Source organism: Bombus pyrosoma, linkage group LG1 (assembly GCF_014825855.1).
Source record: "Bombus pyrosoma isolate SC7728 linkage group LG1, ASM1482585v1, whole genome shotgun sequence".
Lineage (NCBI taxonomy): Eukaryota > Metazoa > Arthropoda > Insecta > Hymenoptera > Apidae > Bombus > Bombus pyrosoma.
Window position 1 is genome coordinate 15,248,462 of NC_057770.1, and position 25,137 is coordinate 15,273,598.

At 37.8% G+C, this 25,137-nt stretch overlaps 1 protein-coding gene across 2 annotated transcripts in view; it reads right to left on the reverse strand.

The window, feature by feature from the left end:
* Nucleotides 1–499: 499 nt before the first annotated feature.
* The window catches only part of LOC122570944, a 90,755-nt gene continuing 66,117 nt past the window's right edge, over nt 500–25,137 (reverse strand). Inside the window, exons 1-13 of one of the 2 annotated variants that reach the window (XM_043734006.1) lie at nt 21,152–22,231; nt 20,137–20,205; nt 19,753–19,968; nt 18,128–18,173; nt 17,876–18,043; nt 11,608–11,827; nt 6,176–6,259; nt 5,005–5,138; nt 3,563–3,699; nt 3,096–3,250; nt 1,502–1,743; nt 1,195–1,381; nt 500–1,050 (exon numbers count right to left, since the gene is read on the reverse strand). In XM_043734006.1, the coding sequence (XP_043589941.1) occupies nt 854–1,050; nt 1,195–1,381; nt 1,502–1,743; nt 3,096–3,250; nt 3,563–3,699; nt 5,005–5,138; nt 6,176–6,259; nt 11,608–11,827; nt 17,876–18,043; nt 18,128–18,173; nt 19,753–19,850 (1,668 nt within the window). In that variant the 5' untranslated portion in view covers nt 19,851–19,968; nt 20,137–20,205; nt 21,152–22,231 and the 3' untranslated portion in view covers nt 500–853. Of the gene's footprint in view, nt 1,051–1,194; nt 1,382–1,501; nt 1,744–3,095; nt 3,251–3,562; nt 3,700–5,004; nt 5,139–6,175; nt 6,260–11,607; nt 11,828–17,875; nt 18,044–18,127; nt 18,174–19,752; nt 19,969–20,136; nt 20,206–21,151; nt 22,232–25,137 lie in introns of those variants that run through there. The other variant, XM_043734016.1, reaches the window with a different exon arrangement.

The window sequence follows — 25,137 nt, forward strand, 5'->3', positions numbered from 1 at the left end:
GGTTGTTCTAAATTTTTGTGTAAGTTACGGCAACATGCATATAAAGTATGATCAGTTATTTGTTCAGCTGTAGCTCGAGACCTCGATGATTTTTATGTTCCTGAATATGGCGAGTAATGCTATTAGGCATACTTAAAGTACTGAATCTCATTAAACGGTATTAAACGACTGTATATCTAGTCATTCGTTTTGATCTCGTGTAGTAACATTCGCGCGGCTGAGAAAGATTGTAATTAAATATTTTTCTCAATCGCGCGTTCGATACGGAGAACGTGGCAAAATCCTCGACTTCTAAATTCGCCTTTGATCGTTGTTATCTACGGACGGCAACTCACTTGTACGCAAAATAAACGAAGAAATTACAATTGAAAAAAGATAAAAGGAAACAGCGTTTAGGTAAAAAGGAAGCGCGAGTTCAATCGTTCACGATCTACCGGACTACGTTTCGCTTGTTATCGACGGTTAGTTAGCTATTAAACAAACAAAAAGAAAGTAGAAATTTAAGCCTAATCGTATTTATCACAATATATATTCTTTGACTTTTCTAATTTTATTTTCTAGCTATTCGTCTAAGTATCTCACGCTTTACCGAAATATACAATTTTTAGCTACATTTGTATTACTTGTATCTCGCAATTTGTATTCTCGACCGTCGATTGAAAATACCTTTTTTATCGATCGAACCTGTGTTTAGCATCATTACCGATCGCGTCGCTTCTTACAAACGTCTTCGTCTCATTACCGACAGAGAATGTTTCCCCGGTGATTCTCTCGATAAGCTAGTACCGGCGGAGTTGCCACAAAGAAGAAGGAAAAGAGAAGAAATTCGCTTATACGTCCAAAGAGGCCGCGTTTAGTTGATCCTACCCTTATGGGTCATGTAACTTATGCTATCAGATAGAAGTTTTTCCCTAGCCTGTCTTCGAATTCTCGAACACATCGCTAATATCGTCCCTGCCATTAGACAGAGGAAGCCACAACCGATTCCTATGATCGTACTAAGAACAGTTGATCTAAGGCACACTCTGTCGTTCGTGGATTCACTAGGTCCTGCAAAAAAGACATCAATAATCAATATATATATATATATAAACGAATAAAAATGTTAATAATCATAACCATAGAAGTTCTGTTTAAACGATGACTCGGATAACAGATTAAATATTTTAAGGTCGAATCATTTACTGAAATTACCACTTCGGAAAGCTGTAGTGGAATTCTGGAAGAATTCCGTATCTGCCTCGCCTTCTTGTAGAACACGCAACGATTGGAACAGATTAACGTTCTCTGACAAACTCGTCGCTGGCGTCGACGGGCCACCAATTTCTGGCAAAGAACGTTTAGCCACATTCTTGGCGTTCCTCCAATGACACGGTTGACTCTGTACAATCACGAATAATTCATATAACAACAGGCATATCAATTCACATCAAGACTTTAACAAAACGATCTATTGTATGACAATTGACTAAGAAATTATTTTCATTCGTTTCCTACATACTGGACATCTTCCGTGACACATTCTGACGTCGCACTCGATGTATAGAGCAGGTGAGCCAGTGAACCTGAACGTCTTCATATAGGCGAAAACTTGAGTCTCGAAGAGACCACTCTCTGACCAGGATCCACGAAATCTACTGATCAATTTATCATCCACTGGGCACCCGTATTGATCAATCAGCTGAATCCTCTTGTTTCCACCGTTGTGGGCGTAACAGTCGTTCACGACGATGTCGAAACCATCTGTTAATAGAAAAATATTCATTTTACACGTTCATCCTAATATACAAATATACAATATATAATATACAAATGTTGGAATCTCTTGTATTAAATTTTACAGTAAAGTTCGATCTCTATTTATTAGAATTACATTTTAATTAAGTCGACCAAACACCTGCACGTAGAATCTATTTGAAACTAATACTTGAACGAGAAATTACAAAATTTCTATTGTACACGATGTTTCAAAAAATTAACGTCAATAAAATAAATATGTCAAATACAGTGAACAATGGTATCGACCATACCTATGCTGTCGATAAAACAGGAAAGACTTTACTGAAAATATGTGATATTTAGACTTTCGTTTATCCAGGCAAGTTTTTGCTTGTTTTAATAACTATTACGTGTTCCTGAAGTTTTATATCAACGTTCTGAACCAACCTAATGAACTTAAATAGCCTGAGTATATCGATTCTACTTAAAATCCTAGTATCTCGGAATATTTAAATCACCGACCTATCGTTGTCAATTATTGACAACTTGGAATCGCGACTCGTTATCGATTTCTCGAACGAGGAAACTCTACTCTAATTTTAGTTTCTCAAAGGGAAACTGTGCACATAACAGAGGTCCTGGGTATCCCGTTAACCCGTGGAATAACACTAGGCAGATGTTATGTAGCGCCACGTGATTAGTACTAGAACTACCACACCAGTCAAATTGACTGGTTTTACAATTTTATTTTAAAATTCCTACTTCATGTTATATTTTTTTCCGCAACGATGTAATGACTTTTAAGAATAATATAATGAATTTTATTTTATTTTTTATGTATTCAAACTCAGAATAATTTTGTATCAATGCTACTTATACCAATACCAGTCAAAATGACTAGACTTGTCAAAGTGTAAAAGAGTGCTGCAATCTGTTTATCGAACCCCAATTAACCAGTTTCCTCGTTTTCTACAACTTGCCACACGTTTTTACAATTTTTACCGCGTATCATCCGATATGATGATATCAGGAAAATTCAATAGATGTTAACGCTAGAAATACCACACTAGTCAAATGACTGATTCTACAATTTTATAAATGTGTCAGCCCTCGTTTAGGGATTATGGTGCCAGATGGATTAATAATACCAAAAATGTACTACATAACATGGAATTCCTTCCGTAAGAAACTAATAAATTAATAAATATAAAAATATTCTATTATTACGTATTTTTTAAAGACCAGTCATTTTCACTGGTTCTGGTAGAAATAGCTTCGTGTTAACTATCGGTAGTTTTAGTGTTAGACTGTCGGTCTTATGGAATCGATGTAAGAGTAGCATAACGCGAAAATGCGTGGCCGCTATATCGGCGTACCGTATTTGCTGCGCATATAGATAATGAGAGTCAGAGGATCGCCGACACGGACTGGTCCAGCCACTCTAGTTCCAGTGGTCCCGTAACCGTATCTGATTTCCATGTAGCACTCTGGTGGCTGCAGGGTGAACACAACAGGATTCCCCGTCGCAACTCTGAAAGAAGATATCCGCGTTAGAGCCTTCTGCTGGCATCAACTTCCCGTTATCCACCAGTGGGACAACATACAGTACACGTTAAAAAATACACGGTATATATATACAATAATTTTGAATTATTTTACTGTTACTATGGATGACTGATTGGCATTGCAAGTTGACAGATATTTAATAAGATGGTCGACATGGAGGAATTGAGAGGCGTCGCTTCTTCCAAACGTTGTAATCACATTCGCAAGTCGCTTTGAAGAGCTTAATTAAGGACCACTAATTGGTATTAATAATTAAGGTATTTAATAAGACACTTACTCGACGTCGAGGAATGGAAAGGTGACGGTTTTCCAGAAGTCGTAACCGTATTCGCAAGTCACTTTGAAGTGTTCGTCGAACTCCTCTTCGATCAGCGGGTTGTACTGCACTGTGACCGTGTTCCACATCAAGTTTTTCTGCAGTGGAAAGAAATCGAGCGTTGTAAATCGCGAGGAGAAAATCACAGTGAGTGGGCCATTTAGACGAAATATCGATCATCGATCAATTGGTTAAAGCGGTTTACAAAGAAATGCAAGCGCTAGATACTATGTATTAGTGGAGTTAACTGAGTGTGAAGAGCGAAGAAAAATTCTTTGAAGAGTCAACATTAAAATATTACCGGCGCTACCGTATTTTTCTAGTACAAAATTAAGTACAATATGTTGTTGAAATTTTCCACGCAAAACAACTAACAATAGGGAAAGAAGAAATATAGGAAAAAAGGATGAAGAATGACAAAGAAAGGAAAGAGGGAAGTTAGGAAAGATATCGAATAGGAATGAAGAGAACAGTGAGAATGGAATGGACACAGGCAGAGGAAAGGAAATGAAGGCCAAGTGGAAAAGGAAGAGAAAAGTAAAAGGGAAATTTCTGATCCGTATTTAATTATTCACTTTATATGTTCATTTTATATCTTTTCAACGATTCTATAAGTCCATTTCGCTAATCTTAAAAGTCAACAGAACATCGTCATCATCCAAATTCTTTTCCTCCGTTTCGCTTGATCTCTTTCTGATCGCAACTCAGAGTAGGAACAGACCCGATTTTAGTGCATCCTGTATAAACCATGTCGAGTTTAATAAATCACAGGAGAACGTAACAGAATTATTAGCATCGGCATTTATGATTCGCGTCAGTTAAAGTTCTCTAACGGCACGGATGCTGCGTATATTAATATACACGTCGAGTCTCGTGGGACGTTAAACATTCAGACGACGGTGGATGATCGCGAGATAAAAGATAAAACGGGCCAAGTCGATTCTTTTATTTTTTTTCATCCACGTTAATCATTATTATTCCTTGTCAAAAGGGGCAAGTGGTCACGCTGTGATCGTAACGAACCACACCATCTATCCTTCGCCACACTATTATACAGTACTGTACAAAAGTCTTAAATCATCTGTGTTACCCGTTTTACAATGGCAATTAAATATATAGTCCCGTTGGGAAGTCTTAGGATACATCTTTAATAAAACTGTAGTATTTGATATAGATAGAACAATATTAGGATATTTTATTCATGCCACCGGGTACTTGTGGTTTCTTCTGATCCACAATTTTTTTTTTTTTTTTTAAGTTATAATACACAGAGCCCTGGTTTAATTCTAATGGAGTCATTTACAACAGGTCTTCTTAGGTTGCTAGAAGTGAAACATTCTCATTTAATACATGGACTAAGGCTTTTGCACGCTACAGTATACACGCATGCTCTCTTTACGTACCGTAGGATTTTTTCGGCTGTCCTGATGATGAGTGTTCTCGCCGAGGGTGCCGCAACGATTCAGCTGAATATAGAACTCGTAGTAGTCGCGGCCAGTTCCGTTCACGTACATGCAGTCCGGGTCATAGGAGTAGCCTTTAATTGAAATTGATCGTTCACTGTCAGCAATTTTCGTACACACACCCACGTTTACAAGTACATATTCATTAACACACTTACTGGGGTCATGTAAAACGCAACAACGAATCCAGATTACCAACGAAAAGCATTTACAACAGATACAGTAAAAATATAATAATAACATTTCTTAATAAATCGAGAGCTGTAAGAAGAAGTCAAAGTCTTTTGTAGAGCTGAATTAATATTAATAGGAAAATTGTACGAGCTACAAGCTACGTGTATTAATGCATTCTGTTGCAGAACAGCGTGTAACACGCTTGGCAACAAAACAAATAAAATTGTGAAAATTACATGTGCTACAGTAACCTACATAGGTAACGTACATGAGATGGGATTGTAGAGTCGAGCAATTTCTTCTGTATTTTATTATTTTCATTCCTTCTATATGTTGCCTCACAGAAACTAGACTATGTTGGAACTAATTGTTGAAATTCTGTATAATTAAACATACATCGTGTAAGAGAAGTTTTCCTCCTTTAGCTTTTAAAATATCAAACAACGATCGAGCAAAACTGGAACGATAATCATCTGTACCCTGTTCGAATCGAGAGGAACGCTCAAAGAGAGCTGAATAGTCTGGAAGGAGGACGGTGACCAACAAGGACGAGCTATTTGCAGGTGCATCGCGTGCATCGTGCAAAGAGCAGGCAACGCGTTATGCTTCTTTCAAAATAACGGAAATGCACGGTTCGACTATGCTGGTCTGGATGGACTCGCCTTGGAAAAAAGGAAAATTTTCTCTCTTTCCATCTTCCTTTCTCTATCTCTGTTTGCTAGTGGCGAACTTCAGCGAGATCGTTTCACGATAATGCTTTGCCATTAGCTCGTCAGCATCGTAACAGTTCGAGCGTTGTGTCCGCAGAGATGATGATTGCGAACGGCAAAGTCGTGAGGTCGTACAACGCGGACGTGATAGTACGTCTTTTGATGCGGATCCTCGCAGCCACGTCCACGATTCATGTCGCGATGTTAATTTCCAAAGGGCTACTTACCCGCTGAGTAGAGCAACCCGGTGAAGGAACCGTTGAAACCGATCCGGATCTTCATGTAGTCGTCCTGACACTCTGCCTCGATATCTATAAATTTTTATTTTATTAATAAGAAATACATCTTTCCACAATTCTTCTTTTTTTTTTGTTAGATGGCTATGAATTGTTTCACTATTTTGATTGGGTTGGTGTGAAGTTAAATTGTGTTTATACATAGTTTGTACATTTCTCTTAGTAAATTACAAAAAAAAGATTTTTCGACTTTATATGCGAAGCACAGTATTTATTGTGTTAACCATGTCTCTACTAATCTTGTTAATTATGTCCTTAGCTCGTCCAATTTGCTTTTAGCATTTTTCAAAAACATGAAATCAAACAATTCACTTTGTCAGGGTTGAGTTGTCAGTTTGGTTCTTGCATATCCCATATGCCGATGATTAATGATTGATAATGTTCAACTTACTAAACGAGACTGGAGAAGGACTAATAGAATTGAAAACAATGATGGAGAAGAGAAGGGCACAACAAGACGGAGAGGAGCGACGATAAGGAAGCACAGCGAGGAGGCACAAGCCCAAAAGTTGCCATAGTTTTAGAAACAGAATATATAGTAGAATGCGATATAATAAAGTGGATAGGATGGGAGGTAGATATATAAGAAAAGAGAGATAGACAAGGAAAAGAGTTTAGATAGATATAAGGGAGGAGGCAATAAGGTGATAACGCCACAAGACTGATAGAATGTAAAAAGCGTAATAGATAAATGAGATGTAAAACCACGAAAAGCACGGACTAGGTAATAATTATAATAATAATAATAATGTTCAATTTTAGATGTAAAATTTTAATTTACATAAAACATGTTCCGCTCAGGACGCCACAGTGTTTAACACAGTGCACCGTTAGATGCAAAATTTACTCTCATTTTTTTTTATTGATGTTCTGCTAAAAATGTTTAGCACGTTGACTGCCATGGGGGTCACCGGTGACCGGCACTCGATTTGGCTATAGCGCCGTGGGGGCCACCGGTGACCGGCGACGCAGCAAATATTAAAAGTACATAATTATAAAAAAAAAGGACAATCGTAATAATTGTCTACAACGCCGTGGGGGTTCGAGCATGATTTTATAACTCATTTTATTTGCTGCAAATAATATTTCAACATAACATGCATAGCATAATGAAAAGTTCACGTCGACGCCTTGGGCGAACCATGGAAAATTCGTCTGGCAGTTTAATGGGGCACTTTTTATTTCAAAGTACCTTCTATTTATTGATTATATTCAAAATGCTCTAACTGTCAATTTTCATTCAATTTTTACGATTTTAAGAAGTTGAAGCGCTCCGGTCATCAACAACCACTGTGGCATCACAGGAGAAACCATGGACGGTCATATACAACCAACGTGGCAGTCAAAGTGTTAATGTATGAGTTATTAGGTTTGTCCAAAGTGCAGAAAATGTCGGAGATCAAGATATAAGCAATTTCTAAATTCTTCTTTTTATCACACCGTCGAAGAGTTAATAGTGGAATATATAGTACACATACATCCCCTTGAAATTCTCCCACGTTTTTTCCCAAAGTCACGTATCGTGCTTTCCAAACGAGCGTCAATTTCCACGATGACGAACGAGTCATCAATACCCGCCTGCTTTTACGATCGGAAGCTTCGATAAAACGGTTCCAACGAGGCAGCGAACCTAAGAGAAGTCAGGATGCCGAAACGTTGGTGTTTCGTGTCGAAACGGTCGGAAAATCGGGGGCCATCCGGTGGGCGGAAAGCGGCGGAAAACCGGCCGCCGATGACGAGTGAAAGTAAACCGGCGAAGCCCCTTTATAGGTGCTCTTCGTGGTAAGGAGCCGTTTCCATCGTAAAACGACGTAATCCAGCGGGAGTGTGGAAGATGAACGGCGTTAGATGGAGGCTGAAGATAGTCACACTCGAGGTAATCCTCGATGATACAACGTTTCGTCGGGAGAACGTTTCCCTCCCATTTTCTTTTTCTCTCTCCTTCCTTTCTTTTCTTTCTTTTTTTATTCTTCAGTGTGACTGTGTAGGTGAGTGCGCGTGCTGCACTAGCAGCACGCGTACACCATTTTCGACCGGTATGCACACTTATTAGAATTGCGGATAAGTAAAGTGCTTTGTGTTCAGAGGCCGGCAAAACGTCCGAGAGTAAACAATGGAAGCGGTTACGCAACTCTGATATACTCGCGCTCGAGTACACGAGGAGAAGTATAGTATCTCGGTGTCACGACGAACATTCTTCACTCGCGATTTCGCCCGTGACTCCTTTCGTCGTTGGTTTACCTCTTTGTATCTATGCACGAGATACGACACGACTCGGTGGTATGTGAATAATTGTATATTTTATCTGGATGTAGAGTTAATTATGTCGTTACATAACAATATCTTATTATTAAGTTGTTCGAAGAGCTTCTTTCGTTTCATAAGGTGATAATTCTGAATTAGGTATGATCCATTTCGTTATATCTCTATTATTATTATTTATTATTGTTATTTATTTTAGTCCGTGCCTTTCGGCTTTGGACGAACTTTCCATCTGCATTTCTTACATTTATTTTGCTCCTTATGTATCTACCTGCCCTCTTATCTACTCTAGTGTATTGCACTCCTTAGCTTATTCTTATCTCTAGCCGCTAAAACTAATGACTAGAAACTATCGCAACTTATGACTACACATTATTGTCACTTTGGTCTCTTGCCTCCTTGCTGTGCTACCTTCTTGTCCTTCCTCCCCGTCTTGTATTGCCCTTGCCCTTCTCTTCTCTATTATTGCTTTTAATTCCATTAGTCCTCCTCAAGTCTCATTCAGTGTTTTTTCCATGTTTTTTGGTCCTCCCGTTATTTCACATTCTTCTATTACATGTCTCAGGTCTTCTTCTTCCTTTTCACATAGTCTGCACCTTTTTTCTCCCTCCTCTTTCCAGTGTCGCCTCGCTTTGATCTCGTTTCCACACCTGAATCTGGCTATAATTTTCCTGTCCTTCCACTTCATCCTCCCTTCCAAGTATTTTGGTATCTCATCTTTGGTTATCTTTCTGTAGTATCTGTTATATTTGGATTCCCTTATCCTTTTCCTCCTCTCTTCTGTTTCTCTCTTCCTTCTTTCTTCTATAATTTGGTCTTCTGTCCAACTTTCTTGCTCTTCTCCTGCTTCCCTCTGTGTCCCTCTGTTTTTCACCTCTTCTAGTCCCTTCTTTCTCTTTCTTGCTCTTTTCCCTTCCTAGCCATTTCCCCAGTTTCTCTCTCGTTCCTTTATGCACTCTTTTACCAGCTCCTTTTCCGGTTCTAGGGTTTTCTCCTCCTTACCTTGCTGCTCTTTTTAATGATTTTTTCTTGATTTCTATCAGTATGTAGTTTGATGTTGTCCTATCTAAACCTAAGATCCATTTCACGTATCCTCTTTTTATCCTATCTAGCCTTTCTTCCATGTTCCAGTCCCATATCTCTGCTCCAAACAACGCCACGTTCTCTACCAATGCTCCAAACATCTTCATTCTCCTCTTGTAGTTCTGTCTGAATATTCTTTCTCCATGTTTCCTTCATTGTCATCAATATCTCTATTATTATGTTCGTGCATAATTCAATAAACTAATACAAAACAAAAAACATTGTGCGTCTATCATCTCCTTATAAAACGAAAGAAACTTTTCGGACAAGCTAATACGTAACAATGTTGTTCGAAAATTGAAATCTTCCCAACTCAATCTCATTTTCATTCCAATTTTCGTTCGAACTAGCAACTGTACATATTTGCTGTAAACTTTTAAACATTTTAATATTCGACAGAAATTTATGATAAATAATCCTCTTGCAATTCCACTAAATAGAACGCGCAATATATCTCACTCTGAAGAACAGTGAAACATTGCCAACAATCTATTAATCATCTAACTTCTAATCACAGTAACTTTTAACTATGTAGCTTTTAACCGTAAGGGCATCGTTCATTTTCAACAGCGAAATCGTTTGTATGCGCACAATGACGAGAGTACGAGTTTGAAAAATAAGAAGCGCAATGGTTCATTTACGTGAAAGACGCTGCATCAACGACGACGACGACGAGCAGAAGAAAGAAGAGAAAATGGAGACCCGAGGTCGTAGAAACGAGCGTGCACAGGAGGATACATTAAAGCTAATGGGCCTTCTTTCGCGTAATCGACGATACCGCGGGTGGCCGCCGTGTTTCCCGCAGAGAGAACCTTTATGACTTCATCGAGACTAAGCCGGTCTCCATCGGAGAACGTGCACAGCTCATCATCGATAAGCATGCTCCAAGACGAGTCGTCTATTTCGGGAACCTGTCATGTCGTTCTTTAACGATTCGTATCAATTTACCTCTTGATTAAGCCACCCTTCGTCCGTGCAGCCTTAACCTTCCAGCAATTACGAGTCGTGTTTCGTTCGAATCTCGACAGCGTAAATCTCGGAAATTACAATGGAGACTGGACGAGCAACGCCTTCGAGACGAATTTATTGGAGGATAGCGTCTCGCGAGCCGCAATTTCGCGAATTACGGACCTTCACGGGTCACGTCCACCAGATAAGATCAAATTCTTTTTCCTCAGGCTGGTGCATAAAAATGTTTTTTCAAGTAACATTTAAGTCGCACACTGTATTTAATCAAAGTAATTTCCACGTTAATCGTTTAATCGATTAACAATTTCTATCTTGAGCAACGATACTTATCCTAGACTTGACAGAAATCCACGATAAACGACTGTTTTTCAAACCCATCAAATATCGTACAACGCGCAACTTACTTTCAAAAACGCTGCAAACATTCCAAATAACCAGATATCGTCTAAGAATGTGTATCTTTCTCCCATATATTACTATCCTTCGTGTATCAAACGGTTTATAACTAAATAAATGGAATTCATAGAGAAAGGAGACTCGAGAGCTATAGAGAGCTATAGAGACGCGGATAATGCCGATCGAGAGAGAAGTGAAGAGAAAGGAAATGAGTGGACGTGTCGAACGCAGTAGTGTCTCGGTGTCGGGAGTGCCGTACGAGTTTCCGACACCGTTTTAATTGCGTCCACTCTAACGGTAGCTGTTCGCCATCGCATCGCGTCGCGAATGCCGGATCGTCGAGAAAGCTGTGCGCCAGTGACGATGCCGATGGATCGATCGATCAAACGCTTCCTAGCCACTCGGAAAGGTAGCGATAATAACGGATATCTGCGTGTGGTAACGGTCCTCGAGGGTGAAAGCGTTCGCTTTCTTATTGCAGATTCCCAGTTTCAGGATTTAGGTATTTAATTTAATTAAATGAAAGAGAATCGCGTAATAGCATAGTTAGAAGTTTTTCTTTGGATATGCAAAAACTGTTATCCTTTTACGGTTGGGAAATGTGGTAACTAAACTGGTGGTAAAATATTTCATAGTATTTCAAAATCACTTACGTTGAACCCGAGTAGTATTAGGTCTGTATCTCCTGTGTTCCCGGTCCCAGGTCTCCGGATGCCTTTTCCAGTCCTCATCCCCAACCACTCCAGTTCCTCCGCCTCCAGGTATTCCTTGTAGACCTTGAAGGGTCTGAAGAGCTTGAAGATTCGGGCTCAAGGGTCTTCCTTTCAGCGATGGTATTGGTACATACGCTGCTCCTTCTCCAACGTACACAACCTTCGTTCGAAAGGAACAAAATTAACTCGATTAACAAAGCTAAATTGAATTAAACCATCTCCAACTAAAGGACAGTCCAGCCACAGATTGCTCAATTTTCCTTATATTTTTAGATTTCTAATAATTTTAACTTTCAGATGGTACTTCCTGCAATACTCTTATTTTTTTATTTTAATTCTTCGAATGCTGTATATTAAATAATAACTAGATTGCGGATGTTTATGCATTTATGAAAAAATTAAGTTAAATGTACAGAGATATGTAAAATATATATATGTCGGATTCGCATTATGATTAGGGTTGGGGTTAAAGGGCGTGAAACGAATCTTCGTTATGGTTAGACTTTGTCGTTATGCAATAGAGAAGATATTGGCTAATGCAAACACGATTGTTACAGATATCGACAAGTAACCGTGGTAATTAGATACTCGAGACGCTAGTGACAACGATTCTAGGTTCGATAACGAATCCACGGTCAACAGGATAATTCTTTATTAAACGTAAAATACTTTAACACGCAAACACGTTTACTGGGACGCTCTGTATATACTTCTCGATGTGTAACTCTTCAAGGCGATCGCACGAATAATAGACTGATGGAAATTTTCCTTCCTTGACGATTGCGTTCGTTTGTTATATACTGGTCCGAAGCTTCGAGAAGGTTCCAATCGCCGTTGCTAGGCAATCTCTGCTTGGAGTTTGATTGTTAATACAACGTGTGTCCCATTATATCGACATCTCCGAGGAAAAATGTCCATCCCGTGACCGCGGCTGCGTTCGGCGACCAGTTGTGTCACCTCGAACCCAATCCCACTATCACAAGTCTCGAACAAATACAATCGGATTGAATGACAATTGTTTAATTACGGCTATAGTAGAATCTAGATTACAATATTACGGGATTTTCCCATAGTTCCAAAGGGGAGGCTCCAGTGTCCTTCCATCCCCGACATATATAATATGCAGAGATATCTATAATATGAGTAAAATAATCCAGCTCTAAAAATTCCATTTCTTTAGACAAATATATTCGCAAAATTATGAATTTGCGTAAATATTCATAATCAATTAATAACAGAAACACAATTTTTGTCACGTGACGAACACGGTATGTCGACAAAAATCAAACATCTTAACGTCATCACCGAAACTCACAAATTAATGAATAGTGAATAAATAATGGTATACCAGGAATACTAAAATTGTCAAATCACACTATGGGAATCGCACAACAAACATCAAAATAGACCCACACCATATCATAACAGAGATTTAATGCCTCTTTTACCGTTGATCCAGGTGCAATTTCCCACGTGGAAACGAGTGGTTACAAAGGAAAAGGGAAAACGACGAGGTGAGAAGGAAAAGAACTGTACGATGGACGCTTGGCAAGCTCGTTCCTCACGTGTTGTGTGAACACCTTGGAACATCGGGTTCTTGTTCTTGTACGATTGCAGTGCACGCGCGTCAGGATAATACTTGGTTTCGCTTGTCGCGTAACCCGTGACTTCCATTTGTTCCACCATCTCCAGCAATCTTCCTTCTCCTCTTCCTCGTTTTCTGTATCACTTGGTGCACGTGTCTTATGGATCTACCAGCGTGCACCAGAGTTAGCCGATAAATGTTTCAAGAGAAAAGTCGTGTCTATGTGGAAGATGGTTATTGCAGTTCGTAGTACTTTGCAACGAAGTTCTTAAACCAATGTTATACAACCTTCCTCAAATTGTGAATTTCTGCCACCTCCTCTATTTTATATAGTTTATATGGAGCTACGTTTCATAAGGATAAGACTACCATAAATTTTCAATTCTTGAACAGGTACGAGGTATGAGAGATATAACATGAGGAAATCTAACTATAAGTCTAACAAATTGAACAGTTATGAAAGTTCACTTGAGGAACTTATTGTTACAATTTCATGTTACTGTGTTTTTAGTTTAATTTTCGTATAATAAAATATTCTGCTATTTTAGTGTCATAGTTATGAAACAAGAATATAAATTCTTCCTCTTCACAAATTTAATATATAAAATACATTCTTATATATTACGTTAATATAAAAAAATTAAAAGTTTTTGGGTGGTTTTATGGTTATGAGACGCAATACGATGTACTTTCTTCCTAGAAACCTCAGTGTTATTTCACGAACAGAATAATGCAACTATATTGAAATGAATGCGAAGAATCTTGAAAAATAATTATAACGATCTTTAAAAACCAATCCTCAGAAAATACTTCGCGATTCGGAGATTGGTAACCTGGATTATAAGAAATCGTGGAAACGAAGTCTATCTGTGACTGAATATCAGTTTTGTTTCTGATCTTCAGTTTTACGAGGCTGTTTCGCCTTGCAAACGTGGCACGCAAAATCCAGAGGGGAGAAAGAACAATAAGAAGAGAAGCGGATTGCAACATGCACCGTAAACGAAAAAGAGCATAATTCTTGTGGAATAAGTCGTCTTACGGGACCTCTGGAATCTGTTGCAATTATAGAAACCATAATAGAAAGACAGTTTCACAGGACTTTTCAAAAAAGCCTTTCCCTTCCTTGCGTGTATACTCATCAACCTTTCAAACCTATGCAAACTTTCGAGACTTTCCATCCTATCGAGATGCTCAAGACTTCTAAGACGATCATGTTTTCTAAGAGTTTTAAATTTCGCATCATTTTTGAAGCGATTGGAAATGTTTACTATAACACAAATTCGAAATGTTTCAGAATTCATCACTAGTATTCTCTCTAAGCCGGATCAGGTAGGAGGCGGCACGTGGTTGGTGGTAAACGCCAGGCTACGCAAAAAGTACTGCAAATAGCCTCCATATGTCGGTACCAGTGGAAACAATCGTGTCGTTACACGCTCTTCTTCGCCGATCTCTCGCCTCTTTTTACCTCGTTTCTTCGTCTGCTGCCAGCTCTAACAACGAGCTGAGATTCTTTCTCGGATTCCAGTTCGTGCGTTCTCCACCCGAATCAACTCTCCGCGCGAGCAACTTACACGCAGTATTCTCGTCATTTTCCTTTTCGTTCTCCTATTTGTGCTCTTTCTTGGGAGATTATAGCTTTTCATGGATTCCACTTTTCTGACATTTCTGGAACTTCTTCTGCAACTTGAACGGCGTTTATGGGCTACTAGAATGGCTAACAGCATCGCTCCTTCGTGGTATCTTCTGTCTCTTTGCTTTATGGGAAGCCGGAGGATACTTCGAAACGTCTTTAGAGGTATCGTTTTGAGAAACGCTTGCGAGGTGGAACGTCCAACGTGTTTGGCAACAGGGTTAGGCTAAAGTGTTCGGTTTCCACGGAAATGGATCGTTTAGATCTTTCTTTTCGGCTTTCAGGAATATCCAGGAAGCGCGCCTTTTCACTCTGGATGATCTCTTGTTCTTGTAAGAAATAGAATTTTGAGACCTAAATAGCATTCTACAAATTGTGATTTTGAAACGTCAGGGCTTGATGCTTAAAATATAGCTCATCCTAAGGATCAAAACTTTATTGAATTATCTCAACCAATTTTCTATCCTTTTCATTGTTAAATATAATTCTGAATCTCTTGTTCTTGTAAGAAATAGAATTTTGAGACCTAAATAGCATTCTACAAATTGTGATTTTGAAACTTCAGGGCTTGATGCTTAAAATATAGCTCATCCTAAGGATCAAAACTTTATTGAATTATCTCAATCAATTTTCTATCCTTTTCATTGTTAAATATAATTCTGAATCTTTTGTTCCTGTAAGAAATAGAATTTTGAGATCTAAAGAGCATTCTACAAATTGTGATTTTGAAACTTCAGGGCTTGATGCTTAAAATATAGCTCATCCTAAGGATCAAAACTTTATTGAATTATCTCAACCAATTTCCTATCCTTTTCATTGTTAAATATAATTCTGAATCTCTTGTTCTTGTAAGAAATAGAATTTTGAGACCTAAATAGCATTCTACAAATTGTGATTTTGAAACTTCAGGGCTTGATGCTTAAAATATAGCTCATCCTAAGGATCAAAACTTTATTGAATTATCTCAACCAATTTTCTATCCTTTTCATTGTTAAATATAATTCTGAATCTCTTGTTCTTGTAAGAAATAGAATTTTTAGACCTAAATAGCATTCTACAAATTGTAATTTTGAAACGTCAGTGCTTGATCCTAAGGATCAAAACTTTATTGAATTATCTCAACCAATTTTCTATCCTTTTCATTGTTAAATATAATTCTGAATCTCTTGTTCTTGTAAGAAATAGAATTTTGAGACCTAAATAGCCTTCCAGAAATTGTGATTTTGAAACGTTAGTGCTTGATGCTTAAAATATAGCTCATCCTAAGGATCAAAACTTTATTGAATTATCTCAACCAATTTTCTATCCTTTTCATTGTTAAATATAATTCTGAATCTTCTATCGTAGTAAATTTATCTAAATATCTATCATAATAAATTCGATCCGATGAGAATATTAGAAATATTTCTTCTGGAACTGGATATCTTGTGAAAAATAAAAAGTTGTAAGACTCTTATCATTTTGAAAGTTGTAATTTTCTTATTTTCTATGCTCGATGCCCATTTAAAATCGGAAGATCTTCAATATTTTATTTTCTCGAAATATCTCCCATTGTCTTTATAATTAAATATATTAATTCGCTACGTTAAATATAATATAAATATATTCGAAATCCTCTACATATTATAAGCTCGATATAACAAGAATACTTGGAATGCTTCTCCCGAAAGACGATGATTTTTCACCTTATGAGAAAAATAAGAATTTGAGACTCAAAAATACCTTTTTAACAATATTGATTTTCTACATAATTTTTTACGTTTGATACTTAAGATCAAATCTTCATTGATATTTTATCTTCTTCAGATACCTTCAGTCGTCTTCTTCGTTAAATATCATTGTGGATCGACTACGTGTCATAGTAAACTCGACGTGACATCCGTGGATAGCGTATTTTAAGACAAGATCTTTCTGCGGGCTGTTGTCGATGGCTCTCGAGTCTCATCATGACACGAGCGCTCATGCGATGATTAACGGTCGCGTGGTTAGGGCGACGAAAGTCATTAGTCGAGCTATGATCGGTCAGATGAGAGCTAGGTGAACGTACCTATCGTATCTCGGAGATTGTCCCTGACCTACACCTGTTCATCAACCGAACCTGATTATCTCATCGTTTAATGTTTCTTGCGAATTCCATATGATCCGTAATTCCCGGTTTTAACCAGAAGAATTCTCTTGTGGTTGTACTAGATTACAGAAAATACGTTCATCGGTGCTTTTTATAGTTTCTTCTGTTGTGATTTGTTTCGTTGATGCACAGGTATCTCGTCCACTGGATACTCCAAGTAGGAAAAAATGTTGTTGATTATCGTTCAAAAAACTGTCCAAGTTTGCAATGTGTAGATTCTTAGAAAATAATGATTTATCACTTCACAAAATGAAAAATAACCAGCCGTTTCTATAGAACCGTTTGATTAGGGGGATTAACCTTCGGCTTACTAGTCAAACACGCGTCAATCACTTCTCTTCTTACCTAGCATAATCGATGCCGAAGAGATACCGTCGCTCTGCTAAAAGAATAATATAAATAGTAAATTTAAACTTTTTAGGAAATCGGTTTAAAGCAATAGATTATTAAAACAGACAACATTTCTCAATCTTCTTTCCTCCGCAATTGGGTTAATTTTTAACTTCAAAATCTTTCAATTTTGTACGTCTCTAATAAAAATTGTAAAGGATTATAATAGTTTTTTGTATCAAATAATATAATTTTATTCGATAAGATGATGGTATCACTGTTCTAAAATATAGGAAAATTTGCAAATACAGAAAATTCTTTTACTTTTCTCTTTTCACTTGAATAAAAAAATTCTTAAGTTTCCTTACACAGGAACTACCAATGTTCTTAAAAAATGGAGGTAAATGATGCTATAGACTTCACCGGCGCAATTCAGGTGGAAATGATTCGATGAAGATGAAGAATTTGCTACGTGAATATGCATCGTGGAACTGACGCTTCGTCGAATCAACTTCGACTTCGTAAAAATACTCACAGCATCGTGATCGCTGGCCTCATGCGTTAACGCTTCCCTGGTTTCATTGTGAAGCGAGTCGTCATCCTCGGGACCAGATCCACTTCCGGCCCAATAATCCTCGGTTGTCTCGTCCAACACGGAGTCTTCCGCGTTTCCATCGCCCTCTCCGTTCTCGTGATTCGTTGCCTTCAAAATTTACCTTTAACTTTAGTCCTCATAAAAGATACAAATTTTAAATAGTCATTTTTTATTTAAACAGTCCTGATCTACCTGACATCGAAGCGTTGCCACTGTTAAAAGCCACACGATTGCGTATCTGGAACAAAAAGAAGGAAACATTTTCATTAGTTTAATAATATATTTTCCAAATTTTAGAATTTTACGCTCAAAATAATTACTTTCTGTTTTCTGAAAACAATTATTTTCTTTACCTGAAGAAGAAGATATTTCCGAAATTCTATAATTTTATAATATTTTATATAACTATTTTAATTACTGTTTATACAATACTAAAGAGGCAATATAGATGAATGTAATACACGTATTCAAATGTAAAGACATACAAATCAATTAAAGGCAAAATTAGAATTATGTACTCTGAAGAGTTAGCAGTGCAATTCTCGTAGGCACCTTTTATTTATTCGATGACACGAGCAAATTAATAATCTACAAGTTCTAATGCATTCTAATGACCAGTTTAGATGCATTCTAATAACTACTTTAGATGCTATGAATATGTTAATATATATGAATAGGTATGCTAATTTCAAGTACTGTCGCAAAGTTGTTTGGTTTCATTAACTTTTCTATTTCTTTTTACAGAAAGCTTTCTGTAGAAACAACTTTTTTTTATGTTACTTGATTAGTTTAGCTATTGCAGTGTTAGAGACAAGGTAGATTTAAATTATATTTCAATTGCCATATAGAATATAGCAGCACTTATTTGATATTTGAGTTTTCATTTGCATTTGAAATACAATGGCATTAATAATTGCCTGTGAGCATACATCACAAAATCATGCAATATGAATATTGTCATTTTAGCATATTGCTATTTGCGTCAGCCCGCTAATTTTTTTATCGTCGAATTCAAATTTTCTATTGTTCGTTCATCTTCCAAAGCGAAATATTTATAAAAATCATTTAGTAATTGTCCTTCTGAAAAAATTATAGCTAGATAACAAAAATAACCTGTGAAGGGAACAAAGAAGATTTAAAAAATCTGTAACGTTTAACAAATATGAAGAAACCAGACATTTTAGACAGAAGTAAACTTTCGAAATTTGTTGGTTTCTCTCAGTAGAGACAAAAATAACAAATTTGTCCATATCGAATCAGAATTTGATGTACAAGATTTCGACAATTATCCTAAAGATTTCCAGTCTACACACGTTTCTAGTCTAGACACCGTTCCCTATGCCAAAAAAATGCCAGGTTCTCTGTGATTATCCAAGGTAAGCCAAGCAGCCTGAGAACGTGAAGCGGACTCGGAACGTGCACGTTTGTTCACGCGGTAACAGGCCGCGGACCGACGCGAATTCGCGATAATAACGAAAGACAACGGACGGATAGGATCGCGGGAAACCATAATCGGATCATTGCCAAGCGTGACTTGGCCTAATCGGCCCGCAGGATCGAGGGAATCCTCGTCGATGCGTCAGCAAACGCGTGTCTCGCATACGGAACGCGTTTCACCACTTTTTGACTCGTGACACTCGCCAAGTTCCTGCAAGCTTCCATAATGTTCCCAGAACAAGAGTAGAAGAAATAGAATGATCAATGAGTCATGTTCACGAGAGAGTAGCGCAATGAACTTGACAATGCTGAATCTTGTAAGAGATGGAAAGACGTTAACCCGTTAGGATTCGTGTCACTTTTGTTCTCATAGAGCGAACCGATGAATTCGTTCCTCCCCTTTTGTTTTTTCACTTCCTCCTTCTCCAGGCTTCGTTTTTCGCCATCTACCTCTTCTACGTGGTTGGTTGCACTTCATCGACTTCCTTTCTACGACGCCGATGTAACGGGTCTCTTTCTTTCACATCGATCTCACTCGAGTCTAACCCTGTGTGGTTTGTTGGTTTTCCTTTGATATATTCAGGACATATTGTGGTCTAAAAATCATAGTTTGCTTATTTTTTTCATAAAGCACTGTTGTATTTTTATTATTGTAAAAAAGCTTGAATATATCTTTTGGAGTTAATAAAATATATCGCGAAATGAAACTGTAATTTGATTAACTGTCAAATTAAAAGGATAATTCTTTTAAAACTTTGACTTACGTCACTCTAATTTTCAGTCTTCGATATGTGATGTATGTACAACCCCGTTCAGAAATCTTCAAATAGCTGCTACGTATAATAAAACAGTTGACGGGCTGTGTTTGTAGATCGAACAGAGAAAAATAAAACAATCATTCAGCTCATAAGCTATGTAGTGCGAAAGGAAAAGATTGTTCTGTATACTGAACGAAGTGGCGGTCAAAAGCTAGTAGATACTATTAATAGAACCATCTTGTTACTAGGTTAGATAGAAAAGAATTTAAGATTAAATTTAGGTTGGCAGAAAATTCGAGGAATTATATTTTCGTATAAAATAGAGACATACCTCTGACTAACAAAAATTCCAATTTATCTGGGTCGGTTGAAAAATATGTTTCCGGAGTGTTGGTTTTCCTATTGGTTTGCTCTAGACATTATTTCCCAATAAACACGCATTCACGATGATTACTATGATACAGGTGGTAATGAGGCGGTCGGAACCGATGTAATTTCTGTTATCGACATAAACGCGTGTACACGTTAACTCTTCGTAACGGCAGGGATGAGGTTCATTTCTGGGCTGTTAATTGCAACGCTGCAGCTTCTCGCGGAAATCGACAACTTCCCACGAGCGAAAGATCTCGATTAAAAACGTGGCACGTGAAATCAATCTTGCGAATTCTTTCAGCGATAAGCTGAATGATTATTTCAATTAACCAGTCAGCTGTTTCTGACGAGTATACTCGTCATGAAGAAATGGCAATATTTTGTGTTATCGCGAGCCCTGTCAGTAATAAAATTAAAAAATAAAAGTCATTTTACAGTATTACAACTTAATTTTATATTACGACAGTCACATATACTCTGTGTTTGACGACTATACTCGTCATCGCTTACTTTTTGCGACACATTTTAGGTACACACTTTTCAAAGAACGGCTGACTGATTAATTAGACGCTACTTTACATGATATTAGGTTGTACGGAAAGTTCTTTTAAATAGGAAGTAAATATAAAATATATTTCCTTTTGTGTACCTTTCTTAAATAATGTATGATCCTTTCTCTCCTACCGCCTTCTGCCATCTCTCCGGGAGCCTTATAGTGCCATTTTTCCAAAATTCCCTTGGCTTCCTTTTAAAATATTCTTCGAGGCCGTTTTTCACTTTGTTTACTGATTTCAATTTTCTATTGCGAAAAAAATTCTTTAGAGAGAGAGACAAATAATAGTTGGATGGTGCGAGGTATGCAGAGTATGGAGGATGTGGTAAAACATCCCAATCAAACTCTAGAAGTTTCGTTCGCACCGCTAAAGAAACGTGTGGCCTCGGGTTATCGTGGTGGGACACGACGCCACGTCTGTTCACCACTTCAAGACGTTTTGTAATAATGGCTTCCTTAAGTTTTTCGAGTCGGGTGCAATATTTTTCACTGTTGATCGTTTGCCCTTCCGGAAGTAGTTCGTAGTAGAGGATACCCTTACAGTCCCACCAAATTGAAAGCAGCACCTTCTTCGGCTGAAGTCCAGGTCTTGCTACCGTTGGAGGACACTTATCTCGACTCGACCAAGATCACTTGCGCGCAGTGTTGTCGTAGAGAATCCAACTTTCATCCCCAGTGATTAACTTTTTCAAAAATGGCTCTCTTTTGTTGCGCTGAATTAGCAAATCGTATGTCGAAATTCGATTTAGGAGATTGCTCTCCGTCAGTTGATGGGGGACCCACACTTCGTAGCGATTAACGTACCCAAGCTTTGATAAATGCTCATGAATCGTTGTCCGCGGAATGTTTAAAGCATCTGCTATCTCACGAACACTAGACCTTGGGTTTTTATCGAGGTAGGCCTTGATAAGGTCAGTATTAGTGGTGGATGGACGTCCGCTGCGATCTTCATCTTTCAGATTAAAATTTCCAGCTCTAAACCTCCTAAATCAATTCCGGAGTGAACAGTTATAGACCGATCACCATAAACGTCACAAATCTCCTTTGCAGTGTTTTTAGGCGTTCTGTCTTTTTTGAAGCAGTGAAGCAGTAAAGCTTTTGGTCTTCCATCTTCCACCACGAAAAAAATACTCGATACACTTTCTACTAACGTCGAGAACCGTTCTCTTGCCTTACCAGACGATAACTAGTCACCACACGATTGACGATAGAGTAATCTGGTGGTTTGTTTACTTAAGCAAAGCGAGATAAGGCCTTGAGCGGTGAACGTGAGAAGAACTTTCCGGACGACCTAATAGTAGTTGCGTGTTCAATCCTGATCCGTTTGTTTACTCTTGGGCTTGTTCCTTTATGCTTTCCACTTGTTTATTTACATTCGTGCCTTGTCTATTTACATTTCAGATTTTTTATTTTCAATTAGTTTGTTTACGCGATATTCTTAGAACTTTTTATAATTTTGTAGCGGCACATGAATCAGAGAACAATTTTATTGTTTTGCCTTGGGACATTCACATCGTCTTGACATATCAAACCTAGCGACAAACAAACTCCGGGCAAAACAATGTCCCCGCTACGTACAACCATCAATCGAAGTTGAATTTAAACTTTCCGACACTCCCCCGACCACTATAAATAACCAAACACGTTAAGAGAATTAGTGTTTGGAGGAGTCAGTAAGTAGCGAATCGGTTAGTCAATCAGTCTCGAGCATTCTTATATCAGCAATCAGTACGCAGTCTTTAGAGCGAATCAATCAGTAATCAGTCTGTGGCGGCACTCGACCACGGAACTTTCCAACGGCTTCGCGACACAAAGTGCTATACCTTCAAAGCGTAAAAGACCGACTTGCCTAATGTACCATCGATATCCCTACGGTTCTTTCACCGAATATTCGGAAGAATGCATACGCAGCAACTGTCGCGGACATTAATAAACGCGTGCGTAGTGGGGATATCGAGGGGCAACAAAGAAAAGAATCCGTTTGGTTTCGAACCAAAGATTCATTCTGCCCCAAGCTGCGAAGTGCGAAAGGTTTAGCGTCCTAGCGAAGCAAACACAAGCCGAAATACGTGATTATTAACTCTTGATAGTTAATCGTTAATTGTTGATCGTAAATTGTTGGCTGTTGATTGTTAATAGTTTAATAAACCTTTATTGTTGAACATCAAGAGTATTTCTTGTGGGCGACCTTCACCAACAACCAACCTCAAGTCTTTAAGCGGATCAGTTATCAGTTAGTATCATCGAGCATTCTTATAGCGACCAGTATCGAGCGATCTACGGTTGACTTTGTATTCTGTATTATATATTTGAGGCGAATATATGTTGTCGGTGATAATAATAGTTGCTGCTGGCTATAGATGTTGTCGCTTGTTGCTGGGGTATTGCTGTATTTTCTTCCTATTTAAAAATCGTAGAAGAAAAATCGGATCTTCGGTCGCCGGGATTCGATCCCGGGTTCCGAACGTTCGTAACCTAAGGCGCTAACTACTGCGCTGCCGTCGTCCGTTGATAGTTACTGTCGAGTGGCGGTATTTGTGCTGTCAAGTATCGCCACATATTTATAAATACTTTCAAACACATCTGACAGCACAAATATCAACTTGTTTCATCACCATAGACACCAACTCGTTTAATCGTCCTCCACAATTTTAATTTAAATAACTGCTACTATCACGTTTGACTGTACTATTTCTCAAAGAATCAAATATAACCTGAATGGCCATCAAAGTATCACACAACACAGCCCCTTCACGTCCAAAGCTGGTCCAAAGAAACATCGCGTTTACGAATCAGGAAGCAATTAAGACCAATATATTATAGCTTAAAGGACGACATAGAACGTAAGCAACGCGGGTCTCACGGATCAGGATCGACAGAACGCCGGAAGGGAAGACGGTAAAAGCCGTGACCAGCTCTTGTTAAGGCATTTCGTATGGTTTTCTTGTTTGCGTTATGCGAACGAATCATCCTGTTCGCTATACGTAATTATTATTTGTTTGCTGGCGGCGCGGCTAAATGGAGCGGAAGGTGTTAGCTATGGGATGACCGCCTCGAGAGACTAATTGTAAGTAAGTTGTCGTCCATAATTGGACATCCAGCGTGCATCGATCAAAATTTTGAATTATTTGTTGTATATTTGTTATATATTTTGTTATGTGTTATTATATATCTTCAACGTTACGGCTGAAGAACATTTTTCTTTATTGTGGATTTTTTACTTCTTGTTATAACTTGGATCAAATATTCTGCAAAATTTAAAACGAAAAGAAATTTCTGAAAAGAATTTTTTGTTGTATATTTGTTATATATCTTGTTATGTGTTATTATATATCTTCAACATAATAGCTGAAGAACATTTTTCTTTATTGCTAATTCTTCACTTCTTGTTATAATTTAGATCAAATATTCTGCAAAATTTAAACCGAAAATAAATAGTTTCAGATTTTACTATATAATGATAATAGACATGTTTCATTATAGTGTTTATAAAAATTCAAAAAGCTCGTTAGCTAAGTGTTTGAATGTTTTCTTAAACCAGTTTATATTTTGTATATTTATAATAATCTAGAAAAGTATCCAGCTATTTATAGAGCTATTTATAGGTAGTAAACGTTGTTGCATGAGATCCTCGAAGAAGTCGCCGTTAATCACGAGGCAGTTAACGTGCGCGCACGAGATACACACAAGCGTGGGCGACTGCGACATTTCGCGAGCGATGCGTTTATCACTGAACGCCAATGTTTTGATCTCGGTCACTGATCGACATTTTGGCTGAAGTTGTTCCAAGCTAACCTCAATTATACCAGAGATTTCTATGAGAATAAGTGCAGCTAACTGATTAATCTCGTTTCTGTCCGAAGAATTACCATGTCAGGTGTTGAGGGAAAAAGTGGATGATATATATTAGGTTGTCCGAAAAGTTTCTTTCGTTTCATAAGATGATCATAGATGAACAACAATTTCTGTTTTATATTATTTTATTGAATTAGATATAATCCATTTCGTTATATTTGTATTATTATATTCGTGCATAATTCAATAAACTAATATAAAACAAGAAACATTGTGCGTCTATTGTT